The 18,595-nt window shown below is 36.3% G+C and overlaps 1 protein-coding gene and 1 long non-coding RNA gene across 2 annotated transcripts; one reads left to right on the top strand and one right to left on the bottom strand.

Moving 5' to 3' along the window:
- The first annotated feature begins 4,909 nt into the window (after positions 1-4,909).
- Positions 4,910-5,306, top strand: LOC136981223 (uncharacterized). Its single transcript, XR_010881664.1, has 2 exons — positions 4,910-5,043; positions 5,180-5,306. It is a non-coding gene; the product is annotated as an uncharacterized lncRNA (long non-coding RNA).
- An 11,290-nt stretch (positions 5,307-16,596) lies between these two features.
- LOC136981214 (potential E3 ubiquitin-protein ligase ariadne-2-like) lies at positions 16,597-18,099 on the bottom strand. Its single transcript, XM_067277497.1, has one exon. It carries the CDS (start codon positions 18,043-18,045, stop codon positions 16,621-16,623), a length of 1,425 nt encoding a protein of 474 aa, XP_067133598.1. The 5' UTR covers positions 18,046-18,099; the 3' UTR covers positions 16,597-16,620.
- Between the last annotated feature and the right edge of the window lie 496 nt (positions 18,100-18,595).

The raw sequence follows: 18,595 nt of genomic DNA, 5'->3' as shown, positions 1-18,595 counted from the left end.
TGTGTGTATAGGACACGATTTTGTTCACTCCCCTTGAAGCTTAATAACTCAGTTGTCTTTTATCTAAAATTTCTGAAATTTTGCAGGCAGGTTTGTGAATTATTGATATCGATGCTATTAAATTTTGGTAGTTAAAGGTCGAAGGAGTGGGAGATAATTGCAGTCGTGTGTATCTCCAATAGGAAAAGACTTAATGACGATTTTACTTATTATTAGCATTTAGAATTTTTTTCATAAAACTTATCGAATGCTGAAAATTAAGCTTTTTGCCATTTTATAAGAATTAAAACTATAAAAATGTTTTAAAGTAAAATATCGTAACAGATGGCGTCACCAAAATTTTAAAGGTCGCCAGGAAAGTTCAGTAACTTGTTGCCGTATTTTTAAATTTCATTTAACTTTCATCTGTTTACCGCCGGTCGACCAAAGGGGAAATTCACTGAAATGCCAATTATTGCAAAATTGAAGCATTGGCATACACCCCTCAACAATGGCGCGTTATAGCTTCATGGAATCCAGGCAATTTTGAACTAGAGGAAAACGAAATAGAATTGTAATTAAATATACAAGAAGTACAGTACATGATTAATTTTAATTATTTATAAATTGCAGTCAATGTTGTAGAAAACTTTTTTTCATGGTAGATCACCCGTGTAATGAGTTGGGTAATCCCGTCAATATTTCTCCTTCCTCCCTGTGAATACAAAAATCCCCTTTCCCTATACCCGTTGAGGATTCGGTCAGGCCTACAATTAAAGCCATTAGCTAGTTAGCAAAGGGCGCGGCAGCACGAAAAATAAACAAACTACATCTAATGATACATAACGTCGGGCCCCACGATGCCTGGCGATATGTGTCTGTAAAGTTTCGTACTTTTTATATATATCATCACTTGGTGGGGAAGAACCTGTTGTATGTTATAGGATGAATGGAATAGGCAACTCAACACAACGGGTATCTGTTAAGTGAAGACGTTCCTCCCGGTAGGACTTTCTATGGGGGAACTGGCTCCTATTTAGCTGTTAGACACGTGAATAACACCCCAGAAATTTACGTGGTCAGCACGTTAGTGAAGCGCGAACCTACGACTGACGTTCAGTGGTTTCTCCATTCGTCCACTGGCGAAACCTCTGAACTTTATATTACAGCTTAAAGCCACAACAAGTCTACGTCCATCCCTGGAAACAGAACCCGAAATATCTATTAAGGTTTCGTATTTCTCTACAAAAAGAAATTTCAAGAAATAATTTTGTTGCAATTAAAGTTTATAAAGAGCTTTTGATGTTTTAAACATTCGTATGAAAAATTTTGAGCAGTCTGCTTGTGAATTTTTTCGGTAAAAGTCTTCTAGTTTCTCATCAATACGCATAGAAATATTCTTTCAGTAGGCATGTTTACAGCATGGAATTCGGTTAGTTACTGAAGCAAAATATATAAATTTAAATAAACAGTCACACGATTGGACATTTTAGCATTCCCACGCGCAACATCGTCGACTTTGATCTACATGCAGCTGTCATTCAACCAATGAAATTGCGACTAAATTGCATATTTTTCTTATATAAAGCAGTACGAATTGCGTGTTTTCAGTATTCTTTGGGTGAAAAACCTTCAGGAAAATCGGAAGCAGAACTAACAAGCGAAGATGTACAAGTTGGTGTTTACATTCGTCGTTATCGGTAACGTTTATAAAGTATCTTTTGACGTACTTTATAATAATTTAATATCGTCGAACCCGCATAATGGTCACTTTGCAGCAATGGGCATCTGTACACAGTGGCCCTTTTTCGAAAACGTTTTTGTAAGAATTCTTAGAAAATAATCTGAAAATTCGCTATTTTTAAACGTTTCCTTTGCTGGCCGCTGTTCCTATTTGTAAGTAAAGTCAATTAAGAAAAATATATTTTTTTCAGTGATTATTTTCTTAGAAAGTAGCGAAGGTCGATACATGAAAATAAAGGTCGTGATGAATTTAACTTGAAACGACAAGACATTTTTACACCGGTATCAGATTATGTAAAGTGGTTTTTAGAGGCTATGAGAAATATATGGATGCTGTTAAGAAATGAGCTAAGTATGGCCAATGGTCTACCTGGTGGTAGTTTACCCTGAAAGAAAGAAAATTGAAGAAGGAGGTTGGTACCGATGTAATAAAACAGAATTTTATTCATTCAAGAAAAATATATTTTTTTCAGTGATTATTTTCTTAGAAAGTAGCGAAGGTCGATACATGAAAATAGAAGGACGTGATGAATTAACTTGAAACGAAAAGGCATTTTTACACCGGGATCAGATTATGTAAAGTCGTTTTTAAGTGATTATATCAAATATATATATGCTGTTGAAAATGAGCCAGGTATGGCCAATGGTCTACCTGGTGGTAGTTTACCAGATGATGAAAGAAAGAAAATTGAAGAAGGAGGTTGGTACCGATGTAATAAAACAGAATTTTATTCAAGAAAAATATATTTTTTTCAGTGATTATTTTCTTAGAAAGTAGCGAAGGTCGATACATGAAAATAGAAGGACGTGATGAATTTAACTTGAAACGAAAAGGCATTTTTACACCGGGATCAGATTATGTAAAGTCGTTTTTAGTGATTATATCAAATATATATATGCTGTTTGAAAATGAGCCAGGTATGGCCAATGGTCTACCTGGTGGTAAGTTTACCAGATTGATGAAAGAAAGAAAATTGAAGAAGGAGGTTGTACCGATGTAATAAAACAGTAATTTTATTCAAGAAAAATATATTTTTTTCAGTGATTATTTTCTTAGAAAGTAGCGAAGGTCGATACATGAAAATAGAAGGACGTGATGAATTTAACTTGAAACGAAAAGACATTTTTACAACCGGTATCAGATTATGTAAAGTCGGTTTTTAAGTGATTATATCAAATATATTATGCTGTTAAGAAATGAGCCAGGTATGGCCAATGGTCTACCTGGTGGTAGTTTACCAGATGATGAAAGAAAGAAAATTGAAGAAGGAGGTTGGTACCGATGTAATAAAACAGAATTTTATTCATTTACTATAGAATAAAATCACTTTAGTTTATTATTTATAGATAATTACTATTTGCTTCCATGATAAGTGTGAAGATTTTAATTTAAAATATTAAGGACGTGATGAATTTAACTTGAAACGAAACAGGCATTTCTTACACCGGTATTCAGATTATGTAAAGGCGTTTTTAAGTGATATTCAAATATATATATGCTGTTTGAGAAATGAGCAAGGTATGGCCAATGGTCTACCTGGTGGTAGTTTACCAGATGATGAAAGAAAGAAAATTGAAAGAAGGAGGTTTCGGTACCGATGTATAACTAATTTGTAATAAAGTCAATTAAGAAAAATATATTTTTTTCAGTGATTATTTTCTTAGAAAGTAGCGAAGGTCGATACATGAAAATAAAGGACGTGATGAATTTAACTTGAAACGACAAGACATTTTTACACCGGTATCAGATTATGTAAAGTGGTTTTTAGATGATTATGAGAAATATATGGATGCTGTTAAGAAATGAGCCAAGTATGGCCAATGGTCTACCTGGTGGTAGTTTACCAGATGATGAAAGAAAGAAAATTGAAGAAGGAGGTTGGTACCGATGTAATAAAACAGAATTTTATTCATTTACTATAGAATAAAATCATTTTATTTCGTGATTATTTTCTTAGAAAGTAGCGAAGGTCGATACATGAAAATAAAAGGACGTGATGAATTTAACTTGAAACGAAAAGGCATTTTTACACCGGGATCAGATTATGTAAAGTCGTTTTTAGGATTATATCAAAATATATGAATGCTGTTTGAAAATGAGCCAGGTATGGCCAATGGTCTACCTGGTGGTAGTTTACCAGATGATGAAAGAAAGAAAATTGAAGAAGGAGGTTGGTACCGATGTAATAAAACAGAATTATTATTCAAGAAAAATATATTTTTTTCAGTGATTATTTTCTTAGAAAGTAGCGAAGGTCGATACATGAAAATAGAAGGTCGTGATGAATTTAACTTGAAACGAAAAGACATTTTTACACCGGTATCAGATTATGTAAAGTGGTTTTTAGAGTGTTATGAGAAATATATGAATGCTGTTAAGAAATGAGCAAAGTATGGCCAATGGTCTACCTGGTGGTAGTTTACCGCATGAAAGAAAGAAAATTGAAGAAGGAGGTTGGTACCGATGTAATAAAACAGAATTTTATTCATTTACATAGAAAAATATATTTTTTTCAGTGATTATTTTCTTAGAAAGTAGCGAAGGTCGATACATGAAAATAGAAGGACGTGATGAATTTAACTTGAAACGAAAAGGCATTTTTACACCGGGATCAGATTATGTAAAGTCGTTTTTAGTGACTTATGATCAAATATATATATGCTGTTTGAAGAAATGAGCCAGGTATGGCCAATGGTCTACCTGGTGGTAGTTTACCCAGATGATGAAAGAAAGAAAATTGAAGAAGGAGGTTGGTACCGATGTAATAAAACAGAATTTTATTCAATAAGAAAAATATATTTTTTTCAGTGATTATTTTCTTAGAAAGTAGCGAAGGTCGATACATGAAAATAGAAGGACGTGATGAATTTAACTTGAAACGAAAGACATTTTTACACCGGTATCAGATTATGTAAAGTCGTTTTTAGTGCTATATAATATATATATGCTGTTGAAGAAATGAGCACAGTATGGCCAATGGTCTACCTGGTGGTAGTTTACCAGATGATGAAAGAAAGAAAATTGAAGAGATTAAGAGTTCGGTACCGATGTAATTAAAACAGAATTTAGTCAATTCAAGAAAAATATATTTTTTTCAGTGATTATTTTCTTAGAAAGTAGCGAAGGTCGATACATGAAAATAAAGGTCGTGATGAATTTAACTTGAAACGACAAGACATTTTTACACCGGTATCAGATTATGTAAAGTGGTTTTTAGAGGCTATGAGAAATATATGGATGCTGTTAAGAAATGAGCTAAGTATGGCCAATGGTCTACCTGGTGGTAGTTTACCCTGAAAGAAAGAAAATTGAAGAAGGAGGTTGGTACCGATGTAATAAAACAGAATTTTATTCATTTACTATAGAATAAAATCACTTTAGTTCTAATTATTTATACGATAATTACTATTTGCTTCCATTTATAAGTGTGAAAATTTTAATTTAAAATATTTACAGTTTGACTCCGAGGTGGACCGAATATCGGCGATCTTCCGGTTTCACTTCTTTAATTTCTGTTGGATCGTCTCAAAAACTTTGTAATTCGAATATTCAAATATTAATAAAGAACATTTGAGCATGAGAATATTCTCGCTTTTATTACGATTTGATCCTTGTTATTGCATATCGAATTAGAAATTGACACCAAAGTCCTTAGGATTGTGTTGTATTAATTGAATTGTGACTTTTAAGTCTGTACGTAAGTCTCGCGCTAGCGGTGGCGAATGAGAACGGTCGGGTTCTAGATGGAGGAGGAAGTAGAGAGACCACGCGCCGGAAATGACGCACTCCACTACGCATTTAAACATTAAATAACAATTTATTTAGCCAAGTTAGAACTATTTTACAAAAGCGCAGAACAGTGGAAGAGTCTATTCCTACAAGCGTGCCGAACCGAGAGAGAGAACATATACAATTTCGAACGCGAGTTGATAAATACCTGGACTCGAATAAACAATTACTTCGTTCCCGAAGCCTCCGCCATTCGCCGCCCACGTGGAGCTACTTTACTGCGAAATCTGGAGTTTATCGGATTTTTCTAAATTATTTCCCCTAATGACTCATAAAACAAACCTCTGAGTTCGTGGGAATTATATAACCCTTCCTGTTAAAAGTAAACGTTCTCACGCGGTAAAGACGTAAAGTTTACACTTACCGTCCAATTCTATCAATTGTTTTAGTCCCGATGACACTTTCTAAACAATCGGTCTCGTGACATAATTTCCCACCGCGAAACTATAAAACCCGCTTCTTTCCCCCCCGGGGGAGTCCTTTCGATCTGCCAGTCGAGCGTGTTGTGGACGAGCCGCAAAATAATTGTTCATCGCAGTCGCGAAAATTTGACCAAGTGCCTTGTGGATAACTACGTGCCTTGTTCCGGAATCACGTCGAAGTTTCCTCAGAGATTTTTAACAGGTATGAAATGATATCTGTAAACTCTCTCTCTCGGGGTCCCCCTACGCATAATTGAGAGTTAGAATTGTAGCTTAATTTTTTGACTTTAATAAACCTTTTGTTTTGTAAAAGAATGGTGTCTTTACTCGACTGTCGGCCACACCTTGTCGTTGGTTCCGCTGACCTCCTCCACTCACGTAACGCGTAACAAAACGTAACAGCTATTCTTGACAAGTGAGTAGGTCAACGACCTGTTGCCGAAAGGAGCAGTCCGACTTCCTCCGACCTTTCGAGGCTCACATTACGATCACACTGTAGAATAAATTATATCAATTAATATCTATCGGTTATAATATTATTGATGCTTCTTTAATATTAGATAACAGCACAAAATATTAAACTTATGAAAAAAAATTATTTGAAAAATTACAAGAATATAATGTAAGTTTTAAAACATATTTTTTTAATACGTAAACACTACTTGGCAAATGCTCAGTAAGTATTTTAAAATATATTTTAAATGTTTATTTATCATTAAAAAGCTAAAACCGCAGTCAAAATGTTTATTTTATTTCTATTTTTTCATTTCTTTTTCGAAATTTGAGTCTAAACACCACGGCAGTAAAGTTATTTTACCACACCAGGGGGCGTATTGTGTCTTTTCTGAAATGAAAACATCCAATGGATCCACGTAATCGTGACGACGGCCAAGAAAACAACGTTTTGGACCAATCATTTTATTCGTAAGAAAAGTCTTCGGCACAATTTACCCTCCGAATGAGGGGGTAGCGACTGCCTCAAACTGTAACCTTCCCTGTGGGAACAAAGGCAAAGGAACCATACTTCTACGCGTGATTCTTCACGAGATATAGCCCTGTAGAGAATCGCCTACGTCACTTGTGGTCACGTGACACCGTGCCCAAAAGGGGAGCGTACTGTTCAAAAAAAAAAAAAAAAAAAAAAAAAATTGTCATGCGTACACTTTGCCTTAACACTCATTAATGCGCTTTCCCGCTGTAGCCTACCATCTTCTGTCCCTTCCGCAAGGTCTACGGGTCACGTCACCTGCCTGATGTCATACGTGGCCCGTAAATACAAATTATGCATCATTAAGAATATATTAATTGTAGGCGCTGGTAAGATAATAATTAAGTATGTTCTTACCTTTGCCGTGACGCGAAGCCCGGTCCATAATGACGCAGTCCGCTTCTCAACCCACTAGTCCCACCACGTCGTCTCGTCCGAGATATTTCGGAACTCATATTTCAGACAAGACAGCGTAAAGCCCTGGTCACACTATGCGATTTCCAGCCGCGCAGGCGACTGCAACCGCAACAAGCGCGAGTCGCGCGCGTCTTCTCGTGGTCACACATTGTTCGTTGACGTTGCAACTCGGAACACGTGACCCTATAATAAACCAATAAAATTACGGTTGCTTGTTTTTGTCTACTTTCGTGAGTTTACCGACATTTAACGTTTTACTTCAGAGTATTTACGGAATTTTAGCTACTTTTCTTATTAAAATAGCAAGCAGTTTCCTTTTCTGGAATGAATAAAAGAAAAAAGGCGATAATTTTGTTAGAACTGGAGAGAATATACGAAGAGAAAAATAAGAAAAAACGTTCATGCTGGGTTAAAACTTGGCGAAATGAAAATCAACGGGCTAAACAATCGCGCTTTCACCAGCTGAATGAACGAATTAAGGCTTTCGGATGCCGAAGGTTATAGGGGATATATCCGTATGAATATAATTTATAATTATACATAATTTAGGCAAAACGTTTCGTAGTTTGGCAAACCAATTTAGAGTGGCCCATAATTCGATATCAGTCATTATCTCATTATCCCAGAAGTTTTGGATGCTGTTTATCGATCGTATAAAAGTGAATATTTGAGGATAGGTGTTGTTTAGAGGAAAGCTTGAATAATTTAATTCATTTCTAATCGATGTATTTTTTTCTTTTATGTAAGCATTTATTTTATTCAACTGTATATTATTAAAAGTAATCAAACTTTTTAAAATAAATCTAACAATAAGTTTTAAAAATTCAGATTTGATTTATATCAAATATAGCATTTAAATGTACTGAACCTGAGTTAATACAAATGTTATAATCAAGATATGTTGACAAATATACAACACAAAATATGACGTGGCACAAAGACGTTTTCCGATTGGATGCGCGTTTGCAACCGTCGCGCGTAGAACAAACTTTTTGTTTCTAGTTGCGAGTTGCAGTCGCGCCGGTTTTCGAGGGGGGATTACTAGTTAACGGGAACAGCCGTCGCGGTTGCAGTCGCCCGCGCGGCTGGAGAATTTCGGAACTCATAGTTTCAGACAAGCGGCTTAAGGACGGCACTGCGCATGACAGCCCAACCACGTGGTCTTTCCTTGGCCAGAGATGCAGCGTGCTTTGTCGGCCAACGGGGTGCCGGCTGCGGGTCACGTGACACGCGGCACCGCCTCCCGAGGTTATATAAGCCGTGCTGACCTTTGCATCCTCGTACCCAGCATTTCTTAGTGCACGTGGATTTCATGCCTTTCAATTGCGATATTTCAGCGTCTCCCGTTGTGGACCCCGCCACGACTTTTGACAATTTAACATCTTATAACTTTCATTGCTACTTCCCCAATGAAGAGGCAGCACAAAAATTTTGCCACCTCGTGGGGCTCGTGCCAAATCTGATCTAGGGTGCGTTTTTTTTATTTCTCCGCGTAACTCCGCGCGAGCGACATCCGTTTAAAAATTCCTGCGGAACGCGTTCCTAAATTCCTGTAGGAGTGAGCGTCGTCGAACGGCAAAAACGGCCGCTTGTAGTAGTAGTTTACGGTGGAAAGCAACATGGCGTCCTCCATGACTCGGATAGTTTCGTTTCCGGGTCCATTATGTGGTTTTATGAATGAAAATTTAGAAATTGCGAAAGCGCGAATTAGCACACGTGGTGTCTTTTCGAATTTTTTCGAATGGTAGCCGGCATTCAAATTTTTTTCCTGGCTATTTTGAATGCTCTTTCAACAAATAATCCATTTTATGGTTAAATTTTACAATTTGGACCATTCTTTTGCCTTTAAAAGCTCATAGTTTAGAATTATAGATTCCTCCATCACGATACTATCGACAGTGCGGGCGCCGCCATCTTTCTTTCTTTCGCCATCGTTCCTAAATGCCTACAAACGGCAGCGCACTCCCGTAGTAGCGGAGACGCAGAACGACCGCTATTAAAGAACGCACCCCTAGCTGGTTTCTTCCCGTCATGACCTAAGTGTGGAGGTAAGCCTTTCCTTGATTCCCGCCTTTACACATGTGCAGTAAGCAGCTATCTGTATCGATATTTGACCACGCAAGTTGTAGTAGTGGTAAACATTAACTGTCAATGGGTGCGTTCTTTAATAGCGGTCGCTCTGCGTCTCCGCTACTACGGGAGTGCGCTGCCGTTTGTAGACATTTAGGAACGATGGCGAAAGAAAGAAAGATGGCGGCGCCCGCACTGTCGATAGTATCGTGATGGAGGAATCTATAATTCTAAACTATGAGCTTTTAAAGGCAAAAGAATGGTCCAAATTGTAAAATTTAACCATAAAATGGATTATTTGTTGAAAGAGCATTCAAAATAGCCAGGAAAAAAATTTGAATGCCGGCTACCATTCGAAAAAATTCGAAAAGACACCGCGTGTGCTAATTCGCGTTTTCGCAATTTCTAAATTTTCATTCATAAAACCACATAATGGACCCGGAAACGAAACTATCCGAGTCATGGAGGACGCCATGTTGCTTTCCACCGTAAACTAATGCTACAAGCGGCCGTTTTTGCCCTTTCACGGCGCTCACTCCCACCGGAATTTAGGAAAGCGTTCCGCAAGAATTTTTAAACGGATGTCGCTCGCGCAGAGTTACGCGGAGGAATAAAAAAAACGCACCCAATATTCAATTTACTTCTTTTTCAATCTGTTTGTCATAATTTTCAGGCACTACGCGGAAGGAACCGGCTTCATCTAACAGGTTCGGATTTATCTATCGCTGTGAAAAAGTCCAACAGAAAAAGAAAATGAGAAGACGGACTGGCGGCACCGTCTGGAGGGCCATATGCACCAGTTTCCTGTCTTGCACCCAAAACACCTTTTTCGAAAGAACACAGCTATCAGGCCAAGAGGTATGACATTTCAGTCGCTCGCGAAACGTGCTCACAGAATTGGCGGTTTCGTTTCTTGTGGGTCATGGTACGCTATGCATTTCTGTAATTTGATCGTATGGCTTAAGATGACGTATATGTATATATGCGTTTTGTTTCTATTTTACAGGTGTTGATACTTGTCTACTCGTGGGTCGAACAGGAGCCGGTCACCGTCGCCGCGGAGGAATGCACGTGGCCCCCAAAACAGCGGTAGATTGGTATAATTACTGCCTTTTGATAACTTGAAACCGTGTCGTGTTCTGTTTCTATTGTTTCTCATACACAATGTAGTGCAACTTAACGATCACTTGGCTTCTTTTCATTTTTATTTTAGTTGATACGCGTATACATCTCGCGTTTCGCCCTAATACGCCCCTCCTCAGTCAACTAAAATTTCTTAAAAACAAAGATTTTTACATACAATACTTTAAAAAAGGATACAAATCAATTAATTATCTTACAGGCATACCTTTATATCACGAATTCTGCAACCCGTATGAGGTTTCACGCATACGCGACACGTATGTAACTTGCACGAATGGCTGTAAATAATAGTTTTCGCAACACAATTAAAAAATATTTTTTTTTATGTGGTCAACAGGGACCGCATAAAAAAAGTCTCACATAGAAAATAACTCAAAACCGTACGAAATAGAATTTATTGACAACAGATGTCAGCACTTGACTGCATCGTCTGGTCTATCGTCTGTTTTACATATTTTTGTCCAGGTGGTGTTTTGTTGACTTAAAAAGTAAATTATTTCATTTTTCGCATATTCATGCAATAATATTACTATAATAAGTGCATTTATGCTATAATAAGTTTATTTAGCTATAATAAGTCAACGTAAGACATGACGAATCGCACGAGACTAGTCGCCAACTATACCGCACAAATTAAAAATTCGCATTAAAAAAATCGCACAAATAAAAATCGCACATAAAAAGAGCGCATAAAAACAGGTTTGACTGTACTTTAAAAAAGGATACAAACCAATTAATTATCTTACAGGCATACCTTTATATCGCGAATTCTGCAACCCGTATGAGGTTTCACGCATACGCGACACGTATGTAACTTGCATGTATACTGTGGCATGTCTGCTTTAAGAAATACGTATATAACATTAGGCTGCGACTCCACTAGCCGTAAAACAGCCGTAAAACTCCTCGCCGTAAAAGCTTTTAATCACGTGACCATGATATTTTACGCCTGAGCAAGTCGTAAAATATCATGGTCACGTGATTAAAAGCTTTTACAGCGAGAGGTTTTACGGCTGTTTTACGGCTACTGGAGTCGCGGCCATTAACTATATTGTTGACTATTACATATTATTTCTTATATTCACCGTTAACATACCTTGAATAATCCATCTTATTGTCTTTCGGTTAAATCATAAAAAAGGGGAAGTACACTGTTAACACAGCATATTATGCATCCTATTTAAATCTCCAATTTTTATGCTGAATTACTACATATACATTTATGTAAGTAATATCACGTGATGACATACCTGTTATGAGCGTGTATTTCTTTACATTCACAAAAGTTCAGGAAGTTACACTAACGAATTCTGTGTTTTACTAATTACGTTCGTAGTAAGTTGTTATTTTTATAACGTTCTTAAAATAAATTTTACATACTTAAGTAATGTCGGTGTAGTTATTCAATCTTCAAACTATTAAAAGTATTTGTATTTCTCCTTTTCTTATCTATCTGCTTGTTACATTTCTTACATGGTGATGCTCATTAGATATTATACATTTATTTATTATTATTATTATATACATTTCTTACATGGTAAGTATTTGTATTTCTCCTTTTCTTATCTATCTGCTTGTTACGTTTCTTACATGGTGATGCTCATTAGTATATTCTTCTCTCCGATGCCGATCAATACGATATCATATTCAATTTTATTGTTGTCCAAGACCATGAAAGACTATTAAAGGTTATCATTAAAGATGTATTAATTTTCATAATATTTTAAACAAATTTTCGTTTATTTTTACACTTGGATATTTCAGCTTTTGAAAATTTCAACATTTTCTTTAAACGTTCTGTTATATGTTTCTGGCTCTTTATGTAAAATTTTTATATTTTGTAATAATGTAATAATATAGTTAATGTTATATATTTGTTAAAGCAGACATGCCACAGTATGCATGTGAGTTACATACGTGTTGCGTATGCGTGAAACCTCATATAGAGAGGTTTCAAGGTCGCATGTCACGTGATAAAACACACGTTTGCTCCGCCCATTCGCCATTTTTGTGGTAGTTTTCGCTCGCTTAGCTTGCACGTAGTCTGTTATTCGACGTCTTTTTTTTAGTTTAAACGTACAAAAATACTGCAGTTCTATTATCATGGATTAAGTTAAAAAAGATTCTTTTCTTGCAAGTTATTCTAGCAGTCTAACAGGACGAGATGCAGCTCTGTACGAAGAGAAAATTTTGTTATGTCAAGGCGATCCATACGAAGCCAGTTTATCAGACTTCGTCGTATATCAAGAGTTGTGGCCGAAAGTAGAATTTGGTGACATTATAAACTATTTGGTTTTTACAACAAATTTCTACACCCTGTCACAAATGAAAGCTTATAAATCTTTAGAGGCCCATAACTATTTAACAAGTGGCTGGGTTTCTCCTGATATAAAAGTAAAAGTAATTAATAACAGCGAAGTAATATTGCTTGGAAAGATATGTTTTGTTTGTTTAAACTCGTGTTTTTACGTATTTCTTAAGTAAGAATTTTTGTCTGAAAGTAAAAGTCTATTTAAAAACAGCTGTGGCAATTTTTTTAATTCAAATTGTTCAGTACCTTTATTTTCTAGTTGAAACTAGCATATAATAAGTCTACTTGCTTTTCGTTTTAACGTGTAATATTTATAAGTTTGCACTAGCTAAAGCCTGAAATTACGTTAGTTATTCGTTTATAAATGCATTATACCTAACTAAATTAATATAAGCAAATCAGTAAACTCTTTTAGGTTTTAAAATATAACTTAGTGTTTATTAACGTAAATATTGAAATGAAATGTTTCTGACAAACTCTTGTATTGATATTCACTTTATTCGTAACGAAATTTTTCCGGTTAATTCTCGAGAGCCATGCAGTTTGCCTTCGTCGTGAAAGCTCCTCAGTTTGAGATCCTTGATGACAAATAATGCCGGGAATTTTAAAAAATGATGTTCCTTTGTTCTTGAGTGAACTAGCATTACACCCAATTACACAACAAATCACCATAGTGATATTCGCGACGAAAAAAAACAACACAAGAACTCCAGTTAAAACGCACGTGAACACACACAAAACGTAAACAAGTCACAAACAGTCACAAAGATGGCGCTGGACAATTGTGCATGCTCATGACGTCACTCGTGATGTCGACATGAAACCTCTCTATGGGTTGCAGAATCCGTGATATAAAGGTATGCCTGTAAGATAATTAATTGGTTTGTATCTTTTTTTAAAGTATTGTATGTAAAAATCTTTGTTTTTAACAAATTTTAGTTGACCGAGGAGGGGCGTATTAGGCCGAAATGCGAGATGTATATGCGTATCAACTAAAATAAAGATGAAACGAAGCCAAGTGATCGTTAAGTTGCACTACATTGTGTATGAGAAACAATAATTACTGTTGTGAAGTTGCGGATGTTTTTGTCTCTTATCAGCAGAACATTCAGCTTGGGGGTGAAGGGTTGCACATTGAGTGACCATCGACCCACGTTTCTGACTTTGCCAAAATGTCTATGTCTATATTCAGTAATACCTATATTCATATGTTTTGTTTTCAGATTGATGAGACCTTCACCCGGAGGAGAAAATACAACCGTGGCCTCGTAACTAAAGGCTCCCAAATCACGATATTTGGTGCTTATTGTCAGGAAACACGGGAGGTGATGTACGGACACGTAAGTTTATTATTGCCTTTTATTTTTTAGTTATAGTAAAAAATATTTTGTGTTATATTTTCTCGTATTCTTTCACGTGGACAACAAGAGCCGAAGGGTTCTTTGGAGCCACATACATTGCCCCTGATATCTGACAGCCCAATATCACGGTTGTAGGACGATGGACTTCTCTGAATGTCAATTACAGCCAGCGGGGCTCCAAAGGTAAGGAGGATAAAACTGTGCCATGTGTTACGTGAAAGAAATGAACGTGCGTTATTGAAATGCGACATTTTTCTTTTCTTTTCCGTGCAGTTTCATCGACACCGATGATCCTGGGACCCACACTCAGAACATCGAGTGCAGAAATCGCTGGCTGAAGAAGTCCATAAAGTCGCTCCGCACGGACAGGAGCCTGCAAAGCTACGACTGCACCTACGTGTACAGGACGCGGTTCCTGTCTTAATTGCCAAGAACATCGACGACATTCCGGCAGTTTCTCGGGGACATCGTGGCCGTCTATCCGGGCCCCAGTCGCCACGGTCTCCAACTCCAGACGATCGGTGTGCCGGTGGATCGACATCTGCCACCAGACGTGCTCTATTTAGATGTTCCCGTGCACGAGGACGACGAAGAGGAACGGCAGAGGGATGACGACCGCCCAGTGAGTAGTGCAGCCTGTGTATAGTGCGTGCGACCAAAGGATACTTCTTTGCGGATGTGAAACCTGGATTATGTGATTTTTCAGACAACATCGGGCGCCACCACCAGCTTCGTCATCGACCCCCAGGACCTAGCCGAGGCGGGGACCAGCGGCCTCACCCCGTCCTCACCTACACATCAAGAACAGGCTAGGCGTCGCCAGGTAGCGAGAGGAGGACGTCGCGGGAGAAGCAAAGGAAACGCTGTTGAAGGTTGAGTGCAGGATCTGTTTTCTATGCCTTTTCCATCGGTAGTTAGAATGTGTTAGAGATAACGAAATAGAAGAAGCGCGTTCTGTTTAGATAGGATCGGCGTCGGAGAAAGCGTTGCCTAATTAGTCGTGTTAATCGGGCTTTTCTTTGGTCTTTGCCGACGAGTATCGTTAGAATAGAGCGGGGATACTATAGATTACTAGCTATCGAATTTCGGGACTTTGAATATATATCTGAACTGAGGGGACCAAGACAAGTTCGACGATACCCGACTTTTGGACCGGAGACGAAAAATAAGAAAGTTATCATAGTTTTAAGTTATCGTACTTTTTTAATGCTTTCATACAGACGGCACCGTAATTGCTAGTGCTGCCATCTCGCGATAAAGTCTGCAAATAAATTAAAAAAACACGCTCTCCTATATATATATATATGTATGTATGTATATAACTATATATATATATATATATATATACAGTCAAACCTGTTTTTATGCGCTCTTTTTATGTGCGATTTTTATTTGTGCGATTTTTTTAATGCGAATTTTTAATTTGTGCGGTATAGTTGGCGACTAGTCTCGTACGATTCGTCATGTCTCACGTTGACTTATTATAGCTAAATAAACTTATTATAGCATAAATGCACTTATTATAGTAATATTATTGCATGAATATGCGAAAAATGAAATAATTTACTTTTTAAGTCAACAAAACACCACCTGGACAAAAATATGTAAAACAGACGATAGACCAGACGATGCAGTCAAGTGCTGACATCTGTTGTCAATAAATTCTATTTCGTACGGTTTTGAGTTATTTTCTATGTGAGACTTTTTTTATGCGGTCCCTGTTGACCGCATAAAAAAATTATTTTTTTAATTGTGTTGCGAAAACTATTATTTACAGCCATTCGTGAAGTTTCGTGAGATTTTTTTTAATGCGTTTTTTTTAATGCGGTCCCTATCCCCCGCATAAAAACAGGTTTGACTGTATATGCTAATATTCGAAATAGTTAAAGCCAAACTATTACCGGATTAAATCGGACTTCATTACTGCAAGTAGCGATAATGTAACCCGATTAGTTATTAAAGCCAAACTATTACCCTCTGGTAATAGTTGGCTTTAATATATTCATAAATTTAAAATAATAATAAACGAATTTTATTGTTTACAAATGTTCATGAGACATTTTCATTTAGTTTTAGCTCAAATCCAGATACGAATTCATTGTTCGGTGAAAAACTATTCATAAATATACAGAATGAAAAACGTGTTTGTAGTTCCAAATGGGACTATTTTAATATTCGGTGTGGAACAATTCTTAGTAATTTTTAGTTCGGAACTGCCCACCCCTGCTCTGAAGTTTGTGTAAGGAGTGTTCAGTTTAGAGAGGATGGGGAAGTCTAAAAAAATAAGTCTGAGAAACTGAGATAATAAAGAATGAAATAAATTATTTTTTAAAAAACATTGTTGTCTAAAGTAATTATATATTTATTATAGGCTTACACAAATTCGTTTATGATATTTATACAATTAAAAAATCCTTTAGAAGTGTTGTTCTTCTCTTCTCTGCTATATCCATTTGAACTTGCAAATCCGCTTGATCTGTGCTTTCAGCTCTTTCAATTTTCCACGATAAATTTTCAATTTCAGCTTCAAGTTGGGCTTGTTGATATTCAAACAATTCCTTTCGAGGTCCTGCACTCAAATAATATGCATACGGATAAGTATATTGAAGAGTATAACGGCAATTTGCAAGAAGATTAGCGCCATCAATTAAATATTGCCAATCAATCCAGGTTCCTTGGTTAGACATTACTTTATCGTTAATCTTATTTTTTATTTGTTGCAATGTTTGTTCTTCTAATTTTAGACTGTTTGCATGATTTTGCCAGCGCTCGTAGTAAAATAAATATTTCTTCAGAGAGTGTTTCGCTTGAGAAGAAGAATCATCAGCATTTTCATCATATATACTACAATGATAATATTGAGTTCCGTGACATTTCCAATCATTAAGACACATCCAGCAGAATTCGTGTTTGCAATTGTAGCACTTCATGTGGTTACATCCGCCATTTTTTTCTATGGTTACTTGACACATTGGACAGTCTTTAGTATGAGCACAAATATAATTAGCTGTTTCCGAATCGTCAGAACATTTTAATATCCAATTTTTAATTGTTTCACAATCATTTGGTGCATGATAAGCTGTACCACATTTGAAACAAAATTGAATTTTGCAAGACGAACATATAACACGTTTACTTTTAACTTCCTTTGCTCGGATTACGATCGAACAGTCTGATCCTGGACAGAATCTTAATTCAGGATGACTCGAAATGCATTCGGAAAAAATAAGCTTTTTATATTTTTCTTTGAGAAGTGGACTTGATAAAATATTGATTACAAAATCTTCTAGAACTAATATATGGCATTTCTGTTGCATGCATTCTATATTTATTGAAACACCTTCCAAAATTTTAATAGCTAAATGACTGCACCAACAATCTCTACAGAATTGATGTTCACATGCCAAGCTATTAAAATTCTTTACAGAAATAGTTCTGTAGCACACAGAACATTCAGACTCACTTTTGTTACTTAAAAGCTGAGTTTCCACTTGTATAGATGAAAATAATGGTTTAATTCTGGCATTAGCTAGTATTTGGTTAATCATATGTGGCTCAATAGAATCTTCTAATGCCCAATTATGTGTATGCAACAATATTTTCGCCATTGATGATGTTATTTGTAATTTTTTACTTACAGTGTCAATGATTGTATTTAAAAGTTGTTCGGCATCTTCGATCTGTAGACATTCGTATTTAAAATATTCAGGATCGTCGTTATGTAAACGAATTTCTTCCAATTCGACATCATCAGTGTTAAAATAATCATCATAAATTTCATTATCTTCGTCTACTTCAGATACGGTTTCGATTTCTGCCATCTTAATTTGTTAGTTTTTTTTTCCCCCTTCAAAATTTTAACAATCTTATTTGAATTTATTGTAAAATAACCATAAAAATAGACAATAATGAATAATGTAAATTTAATTATTACTTAATTTGAGAAGACATTTGTCGGATTTTTAAAAATAACAAAAAAAAAAAAAAAAAAAAAAATCCGTGTCGAAAAATTTAATATTGAAATTCTAATTAAAAACATTGAATAATTTTAGAATAAATTTTAATATTCAGTAATTAATTTGAATCGTTTTAAAAATAAATATTAATTTTATAATTAAAAAAGTTATTGTCTTGTCTTAGCAGATGATGACCTTTTTTAAACTGTTTCTGCTTAAAGCGACCGGATGGCCGAGCGGTCAAGGTTAGCAGCCTGCCGCCCTGGGGGATCCGGTATAAAATCCGGACGGGTCGAAAAATCCCCAGGAATTTTTCGGGGGGTGGTCCGTCCAGATATGTCGGTCCCCATCCCTCGCCACCCGGCCGCTCCATTGTGGGCCTAGCCGAACCCATAATGGGCTTGCTATAAGAGGC

The sequence above is a fragment of the Centruroides vittatus genome, unplaced genomic scaffold (assembly GCF_030686945.1).
Source record: "Centruroides vittatus isolate TY-2023 unplaced genomic scaffold, ASM3068694v2 contig_1168, whole genome shotgun sequence".
Classification (NCBI taxonomy): Eukaryota; Metazoa; Arthropoda; class Arachnida; order Scorpiones; family Buthidae; genus Centruroides; species Centruroides vittatus.
The sequence above is the reverse complement of the archived record's forward strand: the minus strand, read 5'-3'. Positions and strand labels throughout refer to the sequence as shown.

What these genes read in the sequence shown, in the direction of transcription:
- LOC136981214 (XM_067277497.1), bottom strand. Translation starts at nt 18,045, where the DNA reads ATGGCAGAAATCGAAACCGTATCTGAAGTAGACGAAGATAATGAAATT.